Source organism: Montipora foliosa, chromosome 8 (genome assembly GCF_036669935.1).
Source record: "Montipora foliosa isolate CH-2021 chromosome 8, ASM3666993v2, whole genome shotgun sequence".
Classification (NCBI taxonomy): Eukaryota; Metazoa; Cnidaria; class Anthozoa; order Scleractinia; family Acroporidae; genus Montipora; species Montipora foliosa.
In genome coordinates, this window is record NC_090876.1 from 16052547 (window position 1) to 16067546 (window position 15000).

At 39.7% G+C, this 15000-nt stretch overlaps 1 protein-coding gene across 1 annotated transcript in view; it reads left to right on the plus strand.

Annotated features, from left to right (window-relative positions):
• The window catches only part of LOC137967760 (uncharacterized), a 27827-nt gene that overhangs the window by 12376 nt on the left and 451 nt on the right, over positions 1-15000 (plus strand). The window contains exons 3-10 of the mRNA XM_068814329.1: positions 3196-3259; positions 3591-3627; positions 4474-4582; positions 5297-5492; positions 7356-7497; positions 9313-9394; positions 10191-10256; positions 11504-15000. The exon at positions 11504-15000 is cut by the window's right edge and continues 451 nt beyond it. Of these exons, the coding sequence (XP_068670430.1) occupies positions 3244-3259; positions 3591-3627; positions 4474-4582; positions 5297-5492; positions 7356-7497; positions 9313-9394; positions 10191-10256; positions 11504-13384 (2529 nt within the window). The 5' untranslated portion in view covers positions 3196-3243 and the 3' untranslated portion in view covers positions 13385-15000. The remainder of the gene's footprint in view (positions 1-3195; positions 3260-3590; positions 3628-4473; positions 4583-5296; positions 5493-7355; positions 7498-9312; positions 9395-10190; positions 10257-11503) is intronic.

Sequence of the window (15000 nt, forward strand, 5' to 3'; positions counted from 1 at the left end):
AGAGATGCAGCGACGGGTCTATATGAGGACAGTAACAAGTTCTAACAATTTCCACAATACTTTTACGCTTGTTTGTTAATTTTAGTCAATTGACCATGATCTCCATAGTCGTTCGAGTAAATTTCGAGATGTAAGCGGGATCATGAATCATGGTTTAAAATATTTTAAGAATCACGAATCTTTGTTTTAAAAACTTGCGAATCATGACTGACAACGACACTGAGGCTAAGGGGTCACTTAAAAAAAATCGCGAAAATTCGCGAAATTAAAGTGTCGCGAAAATTTCATGTAAATAAGGTAAGTCACTATCCGACAGTTTCACTCTGAGTGTGAAAAGGTTTCAGTGTTTGTTCGAGGTAACTGCCAATATGCATGCACATACATAGATTCGTACATAATTAATTGACCATTTCCCATAGGGGCTTTTCAGGGCCAATAAAACACAGTCCCGAAAAAACATTCAGCAACAATTGTTAAGAAATCCCAACTGGCCGGAGGCAACCCAGTTGGCTGTTTCCAAGTGCAGCTGAGAAGTTGAACCAGGGACTACCAGGAATAAATTCAACTAGTGGTCAGAACGTGTCTTAATCCCGGGATCCCCGGATCTCAAAGCAAGCGCCCGAGTCATTGAAAAGCTAGGGCTATCCGGCCTTTAAACAAGTTGGGGCTAGGTGGTTTCCGGCGGAATGTTCGCCCCTTGTGCTAATTTATTGTACTTAAGGAGTTCTACAGTAACCGTTCTTACGTCCCATGAAAACTATCCTTACAGAGGTTCTTATCGTGAACTCTTTCAATTCTTTCATCTTCTTTTTTGATTGTTGCTTTCTTTCTCTTTGTGTATGTGGCTAAGTAGCAATACATCTTTCCTCTTAAAACTTGGTATAACTTAGTTAGGAATTAACCACTCCGGCAGTAAAATGGATAACATTAATGGACGCACGATTCAGTGTTGACAACTTGGCGAGTCAAATATCACGACATTTGACTCGAAATGTTAGGTAGATGATTTAGGCTGCGTTCACACTTGGTGCTAGCTATAGAGTACTAGTGGCAGGGCATCGGCATAAAATGGTGGTGTTTTGTTCAGACACTGGATACCCGATATGCAGATATGTTCACATTCAATAAACCGAGCACGTACTCACTACGTTTAAATTTGTACACAAAGCAGTGATTTGTGGGTAAATTGCCAGGAAACTAATAAAAAAAACGTGTGCACACAGGCGGGAATCAGTGCCCATTTCAGGGCCCGAGTACAAGGTCGAGCCCTTATACTCGGGCAAAGGCACTGTGCCCGAATTCTGGCGTGGGTACTTGAAAAAACGGTGAGTTCACATTAGTGCCCAGCAAGGATCGTGCTCGAGCACTGAGTATGAACGCAAACAACCTTAGAGCAACCTAACACGGAGATAAATTGTTTCGGTTAATGCCACAAGTCACAGTTAAAAACGCTTTCAGCGACGTTTGGAGCCCCTTCTCACTACACTACACTCTGTCCATTAAAGGGCCTTGTAAACGTCATGTTTAATCACCATAGTTCAGACATCCAATAAGTTTGCAATTGAAACAGTTTCCTCTCTCATATAAGACGCTCTTACGAAAAGACAAACTATTTTCGGAGCATGATTTGTCATGCTTCTTTACTTGCTATTGCTGTTTCGGTTCTTTTAAGTGCCCCGGTTCAGCAAGAACTATTTCAGTGTTGACAAATGAAGTGAATTATATTTTTATTTTTTCGGACTTTCCCCAAGGGGGGAAATTAATTAAAAGGGAAACGTGCAAACGACAAAGTTAAGACAAAAGTAGGCGTAGCTTAAGCAGGACACTATAATTTCTTAATCCTTTCAGCAACCAAGACAACCAAAATCACACGAAACACGGTAGCCTATAGCTATATATATCAGCTTGCATGTGCCCCGTTTAATCATTTATAGATTGTGCGATTTTGCAAAATTAATTAGAAGTTTCCTCTCTCGTGTCAGCAGCAATCAGAGAACGCGAATTTTCTTGATTATGATTTGTCACACTTGTTTCTCCCTCTAAGTTATTGAAAAAGCATATAACCACGCTTCTGGTTATTGCTGACGCGGTTTGCTTGTGCGTCCTTCAGCAGGAATGATGCTTCGGGCCGATCAAATTCATGCACAGCTCCGCTTAGTTTCCAAGATCGCACCCAAAATTTTGGCATATTCCCTGTTTTTCTCGCTGGCCTAGGCTATGCCGAATGTGAAGACTCTGACGTTCTTCTCCTTTGTTCTTAATTTTATTTATATGTTATCTTGCAATCACAAAAATGAAATTGTAGGCTCAGTCTTTCTTCCCCTTTTCGTCCCACTGTATCTGTAAAAATAATTGTAACAGTAAAACGAAACGAATGGACAGGAGGCCTATTACGGAATTGCTTAAAGATGAACAGCAGCGATATTGGCTTTTACGCTTCATAAAAATAGTACACGATGTCCAGGACAGTTCATTACCGCAATGAGAAGGCCTCCTATTCATACCAACTAAACTGGTGAGTGGAAGGCTTGTTCGTACTCTTGATTTTAGCGATGCGGTACATTATTTTTATTCCGCTGTTTTGCAATGATCAAATATCAACAACAAAGTTTTTTCTTTTTTCTTTGTTGGCAATGATTCGATTTGTAACTTTCACGTTTTGTCATTTTTCAATGAACATGAGTATACACTACTGCCAAGTCGAGTTCTTCAGTAAAATTTCTGCGAAGTCTAGAAATGGTTATTGTCTATAAATTGGTTGAAAAAAACATTATACGAAACCTGGAAAAAAATCACTGAAGGCAAGCGTTAGCGATCCGATACGATACGATGCAATGCAATGCAATACTTTTGAAAAATTACCTGAATTGTGTTTGAGGAAATAATTATATGACAACCTTTTAATCGACAAAGACATGGTAGACCAATGTGCTATCTATGACATCAGTGTGCAATTATCAGAGTTTTATAGCAGCGAGAACTGCGACGACAGTGGTAATGCGTGCCAAAAATCAATAAACCAGTCTTAATCATCAAACTGCAGAAATTTTTGTCTCAAGATTAAAAGGCATATTTAGCATTCCGCACCTAGAAAGACAAACATAGCGATGCGACAGATGCTCCCTAAATGAAAGCAATAAACATTCATTGCTCTAATCAAACTAATCTAGCGTGGATGTAAAATATTTTTTTCAGGTTTTTGGGAACTGTCTTACCGCCATTAAGGTTCCCTCCAGCAACGTTATGTCGATGGAAAGCGGTAGGTACCTTGTCGTAAAGTTGAAGATCCATGGCCATAATTAATTCACCATGTTCTCAACCGCCCAATTGTTTAAAAAAATCTCTCATCCTTACGCTAGTCTCCATTACTTAGAAAACAAGGTTATTAACCTACGTGCAACGATAGAGTAGGTTAACTGCTATGAGTTACACTGTAGTAGTTGTAAGTCGACTTCAAAAAAATCAATTGCAAGAGGAAAGGAAAGCTCCAACGAACCAGCCATGATCGACAAGGTTCCTTTTTTTAAAACCGAATTTTCATGGTTACAATAACAGTAATATCTGACAATTTATAATGTTAATGTACACAGGAATCATCTGTCTTACGGACATGTCCGGAAGTGAAGGGTGAGTGCATGTTTGCTGTAAGAGAAACTTTGAATGAAATAAATGTAAATTTAAAGCGCGGTTTATGGACGGAAGACACTTATCCTGACAATAAAAAAGTAATTGTCTCTTATTATAGAGACCTAAAAGCATTCAAGTGCCTTCAACGGGATTCGAACCCATGACCTCCGATTCACAAGAGCATGCTCTCGTGGACTATTTACAGGCTTGCGTAATGCTTCAGTACAATAACCGATAAAACAGAGATTAACAACATGAATGATTGTCTTTGTACTGAACTGAGGGCTCTGCTTGTATAGCGTCTAAAACAAGTATGCGGGCTAAAACTTTCTGACCCGGATTCAGAACCAGAAACGGCTGATTTTGATAGCATTTGTTAATCACTTGGCTTTTTGAGGTGCACACATGCGTATTTGCGATACTAAAGACTGTAAGACTGGAAGGTGGACTATATGAATGTTCATTAAAGTCAGAATTGATAGAGTTAAGCTACTGGTGATCTTTATTTTACTCAAGATCTAAGTAGCATAATGTCGGTGACAGAGAGCATAATTTTGGCATAATTTCTAAAAAATATGAGCACTTCTAACAGCATAATATGCTCTTTTTTAGGGCACAATCTACCAAAGCTTACTCCCCCAATAGACGGGCTGGTGTTTTTAATTCCTTTCTTTGCCCACATCAACGATTTAGTATCGAGACTGAAATGAATCTCACTTTAAGTGCAAGCCTAAAAAAAAAAATAATAATTAAAAAAAATTGGTTATTTGTAAACTAATAATTACACGAAACGCTGTCACTTTCTGTCGATTCTGTCTCAAGTCTTCCCTCTGTGTTGTCTTACAGGAGCAAATCCCCCCTCCGAACGTCACCTTCTTGTTCGGTCAGCGAGGCTATGGCATTTGACAAACCGATGAATAAAGTCAGAGAGTACGTTCGCCAAAAAGGAATCATGGTAGGATCAGAACCAGGGGCACGTATCCTTTCTTTAAGAAAATCCATTTCATGGACAGCCTTATAAATAAATGTCGCTTTCATCTAGATTGAATTGATGGGTTTTTGGGACGGCTTTGGAAGGGAAATGTATTAGATCAACAATCAAATATGGTGACGTCACGCGGACTCGATTGCCTGTTTTCAACTTTTCGATATATTTGATCACGATTCGTATCAAGGAAATTTTCTCTCCTCAATAAAACACTGGAAAGAATTACAGACAAACAGATGGTTAAATTGTAAACTTCTAGCAATGGTTGGTCAGTATACCCATAATGTTTAGCCAACTTTGATTTGCTGGGGATCCCACACACACTGTGACAGTAAGTTAATTAATCAGTTGCCTGTTTGTCAACTTCTGAGACTGAGGCTAAAACCGTGATTGCCTGGGTGCATTGATTTTTTAACTTTGTTCGTCCTTTTACTCTTGGTTCGATAAGTTTACAATTTACTTAATTGCGTGTGCTTATTCCTGTAAGCAATAACCCAATGCTAGAAGCGCTAAGTACAATTTGTGGGCGGTGTCGGGAGAAAAACATTCCCAATACATAAGCATTTACACGTAATGGCTGCGTGAAAAAAAAATTGCTTAACACTTTTTTGGTGGAATCTATGCACACAAAAAAACAACTTAATAGAAACTTCAAAATCCCGCTTTTTTTTTTATCTACAGCTAGAGGACAAGTTTCACGAATATGATACCCTCAGAGAAGGCTATGTCACCAAAAGTGACTTTATAAAAGTTTGCAAGGAGACATTTCGGGAGATCTTAAGCGATGAAGAAGTGGAAGAGCTCCAGACCTATTACTGCGATCTAGAAAATCCTAATCACTGCGACTGGCCAAAATTTCTGCACGATGTCGAATCAGGTAGGTTCATTAACTTGATCAATTTTCTCTTACCGTCCAATTCGACTGCGAGTTCTGGATAGAAACAAGAAGGCACCTCTTAAGTATGAGAACGAAAAGTTCGATTTGATGCGATGACGATTCGTATCTTAAGAAAAAAAAGTGAAATACATTGGCAAGTGAACTGAAAATTATTCAAGACACGCCTTAAAGAAATGCCAAGAAATGCAACTGCAAGGAAATTTAATGAACACCAGGTTTCATTAAGCGTCATGGCTGATTTTCATGAGTCCCAACCGAAAAATAACGATAAGCCTGACACTTATAATCTTATGGCCTGTCCAAACGGTAAACATTTCACAGCAAACCATGCTTAAACATGTTTTTTTTTAACATGTTGATTTTCGTCAAAAAACACCCTAAAACATGTTTATGAAGTCAAAAAAAAGCAAACTGAGAATTGTGGGCCACTAGATTACCCAGTGTGCCGCGACACCGTATTCGTAGATACAACAAGCCAGTAGATTAGTGCGCATGCACCCGTCGAACATTTGTTATTATTGGTAACAGATAGCAAATGTTTAGACTTAAGGAGACACGTCATGTTGGGCGTACATAAAATAGCCTGCACTTCTGACATATTTTGATGCTACTTTGGTTTGGAGAAATTTGGTCATAGGTGTCGTGGTCCTAATCGATCGTCAATTAGGCAGCCATAACCTTAACAAAGAAAAAAAAAAGAAAGGGTTACAAAGAAGGAGACAGCCAATCCTGTAAATATGCAACTAGTTTTTGTTTTCAAACAAAGAAGTGTAATCATGTTTCCGGCGACAACTGCAAACTTCGATCGCAACAAATAAAAAGTGACGTTCCGCTCGCGCGACGTCATTTATTACATAATTCCACGTTGTCGCCGGATCCGGAGTCGAGCGCACTGGCCTCATGGTTAGTGCGCTCGACTCCGGATCCAGTGGTCCGGGTTCGGGTCCTGGCCGGGGACATTATGTTGTGTTCTTGGGCAAGACACTTTACTCTCATGGTGCCTCTCCCCACCGAGGTGTATAAATGGGTACCGGCGAATTTAAATTTTGTGGGTAACCCCTCGACGGACTGGCATTCCATCCAGGGGTGAGTAGAAATACTCCTAGTTGCTTCATGCTACAGAAACCGGAGATAAGCGCCGGCCTGATGGGCCTTCTAGGCTCGTAGCAGACTTTACCTTTACAACGTTGTCGCTGTCCGAAGACGTTATATGACCTCACGTAAAGCGACCACTAAGGTAAACAAAGTTCTGTTTCGATTCCGTTTCTCCCTCATGTTTCTTTATTTTGTACTTCACATGGTTCATAATTCCTTTAGCCTACTAACTCAAAATTCACGTCGTATGGAAACGCTGCTGGTATATTTTATTTGTTGAAGTTCCTTTTCGATTACTAAGGTGCTAAATTGGGACATTAAATTTTCTCTTTGAAAAAAAAATCATTGCGTATATGTGAAAAGCATTTCAAAGCTACAAAATAAACTTGGCTTGGAGTTCGTGCGTTTTCATATCTTTAGTCTGGGGGGAAGCCAAACCTCCCCTACCCTGCTCCGCAAGTTTCATGACTCATTCAAAGATTTAGGGGGTGTTTTTCTTAATTTCTCTCTTTAAAAGCTTCTCAAGAAGAATGCCGAAAATACCTTTTCCAATTTTTCCTTCCTTTCGATCTCGACCCTTTTAAGGTTCGCTCATCATAACAGTAAATACACTTTACTGTTCCACTAAGTCTTTCATTCATTCTCCATTTCGTCCAAGATATTTCTGTTGCTTTTTCTTTTGAGGATGTGTGCTACAATTTGCGTTCAAAGCGAGGGTCTCAATTTTTTTTTTTTTTTTTTTTGCAGAAACGAATGCTGATTCTCAGTGCAGTGATCTTTCCAAAGAGCAACAGAAGAAGCTGGTGTTACAGAGAGTTGCTAAGACCTTGAAGTCAAGAACAGATGTCAAGAGCTTACTCGCAAAGGTGTCATTTGGCGACAAAACTAGGTACTGTGTTCATTTTTGCAAAGTGAGTGGCACCCATTCATCTATATTTTCGCAGAGAGAAGATTTCCATCGACTTCATCACAATCCTTTCGGATTTGACCTCAGAAATACATAGTTTTTCATAGTCAATACAACAGCTAAATAATTCAGTCGTTTGGAGCAAAAGTCAGTCAAACGAGAAATGTCAGGGGGAGGGGGCTGTGTATTGAAGTAAGAGACAAAACGCCTTGGTCACACACTTTCAATACCTGGATAGAGGACATTCCGCAGCTAAGATTCTAAAGTTTTCAAATTTGTCAGCATGACCTGATTTGTGGAAAGGAAAAATTTTAATGTCCAACAAATTCGCAAACATTAAATTCCTGTTATTTAAGTGAAATTTAACTTGGACTGCTTTCAGTTGCTACAGTTTTTTAGCTCTAGAATCTGTTAAAGGAAATGCGCCTCGTTAGTCCACAACATTTTGACCACTGTGATGACGAATATCGTTGTCGATAAGAGTACAGACAACGCTGAACCACTTTCGATTTGTTTTTTACTACAATATTCAACGCCAAAGAAAGGTTTTATTTCAGAGCGTTACCAAAATCATGAGACAAAGAAAGAGCAAGCGTTGTCTATAACTTTTTCGCAATATGATTGGTTTATTTCCCAAAATGGGCCTTCCTGATTGGCTATTACACTCCGAGACAAATTGACGCGAGCATGGCGCGTACAGCGTTGTCTAGACTCTTATCGAAAATGGCAAATTAGCCAATCAAATTGCCAGATCAGAAGCAATTGTGGTAAAACTGTTTTTGACAATGCTCTTGTACTGACGACATTTTGTAAAAACCTCTCGTCCTCAGCTTGTGCGTTCGCATATTGTGAATTCTGCAGACGTTCTTCTGGTAGGAGTGGATTAAGATCAACAAACGAGCGGGTGATAGGTGTAGGAGACTCCTACTCCTATCGTCTCTGCCAACTGTATCTTGGTTTCAGCCTCTAGTGATACAGTAATTGTAACTAAATTGAAGGAATTTTCGCGTATGCACGGTCTAGAGCGATTTAATTCTTAGGAAGAAGAGAAGCGGTCCATGTGTAAAAATATGCGAGAAACCTGGATGGATTTGGATGATGTGCTAGAGTTTCAAGAGGATTTTTTTTTAAGATTTGGAACAGCCGGATTACACTTAGCGACAAAATGTAGAATCTCTGTCATTCGCTGTATGGATTTGGTCGGAGAGCCTCTCTTCTGTTTGTAAATTAGATTTCGTTTAGAGTGCTTTCCAAGGGATTTATGGAGTAACTTCTGTTGTAAAGGAAAACGATTTGCAACGCAGTTTTGCTTAGCACAGAGACTGAACATTGTTTATCGCCCTGTGTCAAGGAATCCAGGTGGCCCCCAGATTCCAGATCCCAGCTCAAGGATCCGGGATTACCAGTCGTGGATTCTTGACTCTACACTGGCGGGTCCACAGAAATTGATCCTGGATTCCATACAATGTATTCCGGAGTACACGCTCTAGATTCCGGATTCCAAAGCTTCACATTTGAGGAATTCCGGATTCTGGATTCCTTCACATCGGGCGACTGTTTAAGTAACCAGCTCTCGCTGCGTAACCGCTTATATAGGGAAGATATCTGTTTACAGACATTGCTTTTGTTATTCAAATGTGCCAACTACAGGAATAAAATACCCTTTTGTTTCAACAACCAATGAAGCTCTGGTTGGTGCATTAATAACAATAGGTGACGTCAACGATATATCTTCCCCATTTTCACCGTGTACCACAATTATGTCTCAAATAAATTCAATACTATTATTTTCCTTAGAAATGAAATTCCTGACGATGACATGGGCGCCAATGAGGAAATAAAAATACTTGGTGAGGCCATCGAGAAAGATGATTTAAAGGTGAATTAATGACGACGATTATGTAATTTAAACATTTAATAGCCCTTTTAATTAGAAATCCTCTGAAACTGGTGGACTTTCCAAGCGTGCTACATTTAAGTCTGCTACACATGCCTCTGCTGTCGCTCGAAGACAAGTAGGCAAAATTATCAAGAATCTTATTACTTCATATTTTTAAAGCCGGGAATGCAAACATTCTTCATCTCAGTATGGGGCAACTGACTTGGAATGAAATATGAAAACAAATGGCACATTTCCTATTCATGGTTCATCATGAAAAAAAGAATACTTTAACTCTTCAATTTTGCTTGCCAGAAATTTTATTCATGTTGACTAATCAAGAAAATAAGTGCGTTCAACCCAGTTCCGAAAAAAAAAAAGTATCAATGTCGTAACACACTACTCGTACTAATTGTCTCCACCAAGACCATGCCCAACAAGGTTCTTACTAATTAGAAAAGGAGCTTGTAGATGGATTGTAGTTTTGGTTAATTCAGTGTAGTTTATTATATCGTCTTAAGTCGTGATCAAATCCAGGATTACTCTACACTCAGTCTGTCAGATCAAACAGCTGTAAAAAGTGCGTTTTCTAACCATAGCGGCTCAGAAGTATTGATCCATGACAAATGGTGATTTCTCGACTCATTACCCATGTGAATAATATCTTTTTTTTTGTTTTGTTTTGTTTTGTTTTGCTTTTTTCTTTTCTTTTCTTTTCTTTCTTGTTTTTTTTTTTTCACATCACTTCGAGCATAACATCTTGTTGAATGATGCATTACCTGCTTATATTCTCTAGATTATCAAGGACATATACACAGATGACATGGGGTTCAAATTTCAAGAGTTTGTGCGAGATTTGAAGGTACCCTTCAAGCCCATCTTTCACTTTGACGCGGCTATCTTTTGATCATTGAAGCTGTTGATCAGACTATTTGAGGGTCTCTACCATGATTTTCATTTCATTTGTCAAAAATAACAACAACAACAACAACAACAACAAATGCAGCTGTTAAATTCCCAACTACAGGTCACCAAGTTGACCATCTTTGATTTCCCTTAGAACTTTCTCTTTTAAGAATTTGATAGATGTTTGTAGCTATAGACAACAGGAAAAAAATTTGTACCTGCTTAAAACGCAAATTTCTGCAGGTCGTTCGCTGTAAACGCAAAGTGAAAAATTCTCTGACATCCTATTTCGATCCATTTAGGTTATGTATTGATATGGCCAGAAATGGCCCAAGATGCACGGGAATTTCAATAAGCGTCACCGGCGAAGTGTCCCCTTGCTCTTCTCCCGAACTGCAACATCACTCGTGTCTCTGAATACAAACACTTAACGTCATTAAGTGTCCTCCAAATGCTGCTCCTCAATTAAAAATAAACAGCTGCATTTACCCTAAGCAAAACAATTAACACTAACCTTTCCCATGCATTACCTTCTGGTTTGAGATAGTTAGCAAATGCTTAAAATGAAAAGGAATCTTCGAGTTGGATGTGACTTATTGGGCTCTAACTCAATTATCCAGAAACTGAACTGATAGGAACGGTGTCGATTGAACCTGTCATGAGAAAAAAAAAAAAAAAAAAAAAAAAAAATTGCAAAAAAACCGATTTTCGCAGAACGTGAGATTTGCTTCCCTCACGACTTAGATTTGCAGAGAACTGAGAGGAAATGAAAAAACTCCAAAGTGATCATTAATGGACTACGTCAGTTGGGACACATGCGCAATAGGGAACGACTAACGGCGCTAATGGACATCATGATTCTATGAAAACAATCCTTCGAAAGCAAAATATTAAACAACTATCGCCACAAAAACCTTCTTCTGTATAATTACATAACGCTGACTGCAAGTAAAAAAAATACGATTATGAACGCGATTAAAGCAGCTGAAATAAGGTAATCGAAGAATTCGAAAGAATTGGAAAAAACCGAGGCATTTTCAAAAGCTCTCATCAACTCGCGCAGGCATATGCATGACAGATAAAATAGTGACTTTAAATGCTGCTATTAGGTCGCTTTCTTATTGCCGTCGCCGTCGTAGAGACTACAGCCCTTAATTGCTTAATAAGCACTTCTATTCATTTTTCCCTTTCTCTCCCAAACAGGAGACAGAAGACCTCAGTGTGAGCCACTCACTACCATCGCCCCATCCAAGCACCTTTTCAGTGGAAATTCCTCTACACCAGACACATTCCACACCGAAAACTCGTTTTTCTGGCATTCGGCGTCATCGCCGGCGGTTTTCCATCTCTTACGAATCACTGGTTTGGATTGTGTTTCTGGCGTTCACTACGCTGTGTATAGTTGATCACTTCGTCCTAAAAGGTGACGTGGTACTTGGAAGAGGAGGAAAGAATCCCAGGCTTATCTGGGGCACAAACATCGGTGAAACAGCAACTAACATAGTATGGGCTGTCACAGCACGCCTTCTTATAACCTCTCAGAATCTAATGTTTTACACGATGCTTTGGTGTTTCCCAAACTACCTCAGCGAGATTGCTCCACGATGGATCACGATAAAAGGGATTCGTGATGTTCATTTTCGAATTCATAGATTTACCGGCATCTTTCTCATCGCCATTCCCTCCCTAGCCCACGTCCTTGTGATCTTTGTCCCACCTCTCGTTGACGGCACGGCACTGAAATACTACCCACCAAGCACGTTCAACTACAGTACTTATCAAGACCACTTAAACTGGTCAACGTTCTGGGATCCTGCTGCAGTGCATGGCTGGACTTTTAACGATCACAATGGAGTTCATCTAACTGCAGATGAGATTTACCGTTTCGTACTCATGATTGTGCTTTTCTGTATCTTCTTTCCCCTGAGTAGATCACACTATGTCAACCAAAGAAGCTATTCACTGGCAATGGCCTTACACGTGTTTGCTGGTATCTGGTATGCTATTGACAATATTCGAAAGATCACTCATGGTCTGGCACACGTGGTTAATCTGCCATTGCTACTGATTTGGTGCTTGGACCGAGTCCTTTCTATCTGGGTTTACAGACGTCAACATGCTCAAATAGTGCGAAAGGAAGTCATCGGTAACAACGAGTACGTCGTTGTGTACATAAAACTGGACAAAAAAGTGACGCACGCTGTTGGTGATGTGTATTATACTCATCACTTTATGAGAGAAAGCTTAGGAGTCGTTCCACAGCGTTCACATCCCTTCACGACCTTTTTCAATCTATCGCAAGACACCACATGGGACATCGGTCTGGTGATTTCCATAATGCAGGATGGAGAACAATTGTTCCTTCCTTGGACAAGTTGGCTGGCCGAAGACGACAGATCCTACGGCTTGCACACATGGGGTCCTTATCGTTCGTCTGTAAGCCAACTGTATGATGAGCTTACTGAAGAGGCAGAACGCGGAGAGAAATCACCTGCCAATTACGTGCTATTCGCAACAGGATCTGGATGCGGATATCTTCTAGATGTCTTAAGCTGCCTGGCCAACGGAACTCGACCATTTTTTCCACGAGAAAGCCAAAAGGACAGCAAACGAAGCAAAGTTGAAATGTTCTATTCCGTTCGATGCCAAGCGTTTTTCCGATTCTTTAGTGAGCCAATCGAGGAACTTTTGAGAAAAATAAAAGCCAAGGGAAACATTGACATTTCCTTCAAGTTTTACGTCACAAATCCAGACGATCAGCCGTTGCCTAACGATACGAGGGACACCCAGATACAGCTCATACATGGCAGGATAAACTTCGAGAAAGCTCTAAGGTCCGCCAGCAAAACTTCCAAGTGCTATTTTGTAGGAAGACCAGCAATCGCCCAACAAGTAGAGGAAATATGCATCAAAAAAGGGATCGAGTTGATTAAAGATTACACAAATGGACAAGGAGACCAACAAGATCGTCGTGTCTTGATTAGTTACCTTAAGATAAGCTTTTGGGTTATATTTTTCATTGCTGCTGTTTGTGTTGTGGTTGGTCTCTTGATCGATGTTAGAGCAATTAAGAATAACCTGTGATCGCACAATTCTCCAATTTGAAACAAGAGCGAATTCTTGTAAACTAGCTCTGTGTCCAATTTTGTGAGTCGAAAATATTTTCATGTCTTAGCTAATCGAAGGCTCAACCGCGCTTAGCGGGGACTGCTTTTATTGTTACTGAAATTTCATGATTGGTTGCCCGATTAATTTAATCCTGGATTACAGGAAACCTTCGTTGCAGTTAACTTCGTTGTTTCAAAAAAAAAAAAAAAGTCCTCAAAATTTTTAGCCTTCGATTTTGACGTAGACATTTGTTTTTCTTTAGCCTAAAATTACATAGTTAAACCTTTTTTGACTTACTAAAATTCATACTTAGGTTGGTACTTAATCATAGCTTAGTGTTGATCTGCTTTCAGGTATTGAGATGCAAGCTCAAGTTTGATTACCACACGAAGTGTCCTTTACGTCTAAACCCCACTTTCGTACTTACGACAGCGCAACCGATTAGGGCTCGTGTTTTTTAGTTAAGGGTTATCTTATCTGTTTATGTTTACTTTGAGAAGTAAAGTTAGAGCGACACTGGAGACATTTACAAGTGATGTGGAAGTTGAGAAAAAGGGTAAGGGGACACTTCGTGATATCATACAGAACGTGCATCTCTTTGGCCTGCATTTCTGGACATAATTTGTTGATTGCTTAGGTTCCGTAATTGTTTTAGGCATTTAACATTGGTTGTAATTTTACTACATTCATTGATAATATCTCCAAAGGCAGTAGTGACAAATAACTGGCTGTTAGGCTTGCACAAGGATAGTGGAGTGCCATTTCGTCCATTGGCTTCTCTTAGAAATACTACGAGTAATAATTGACTCTAGAGCTGCTCCAGATGTTAATTGTAGTTGTACGCAGAATGCAATGTATCCAGGGCTCAGGTAGAGGAATGGCCGTTTACAAACCAAGCAGCTTTAGCAAGGACAATAATTATTCAAATACTATAAGATTCAACAATTATGTTTTAACATTTCCTTTGCAACTGGCACGTAAGGGTCCGCGTGCCAGACCACAGTTCTCTTAACTTGCACGCTTCCATGGTCAAGGATGAATTTATATACCAGTTGTTAACTCAAACGATCCCAAAATGCCATACGCGTTCCAAAGTTCCTTTTTGGGAAGTAAGTGTGAAAAGAATAATCTACCTTGTAAGTGTTCTTACTTCTCACTACGAGATTGGCTCGAAACGTCAATCAGAGGAAATCTCAAAACCAACTGAGGACAGCGATGGACGCGTTTTTTTCAATTTAACGTTGTGGTTAGTTAGTTAGTTTTTTTTCAACCTTACGTTAAACGCCTGGCTGTCACAGCGACCAAGTAGCTCAAACCATCAATCAGATGCTGTCGTCACCAAGACTAATGTCACGTGATACCTTCCTTGTCGACAGGGTTCCAACGCGGTCTCGAGCTGGTTTTCGCCAATTTACCTCAATCATCTGCAGCAAAGAGTTTTTTTTTTCCCTTAAAGCAAAGCAGCTCTTCCCAAAATTCCATTTCACTTCTATGAGTATCATTGACAAATATTCTCAATCAGTTGCAACGTATCTCGTAGCGAACTGGAAGTAAAGCGAATTAGGTCACGTTTGAACAAATATCAAATAATT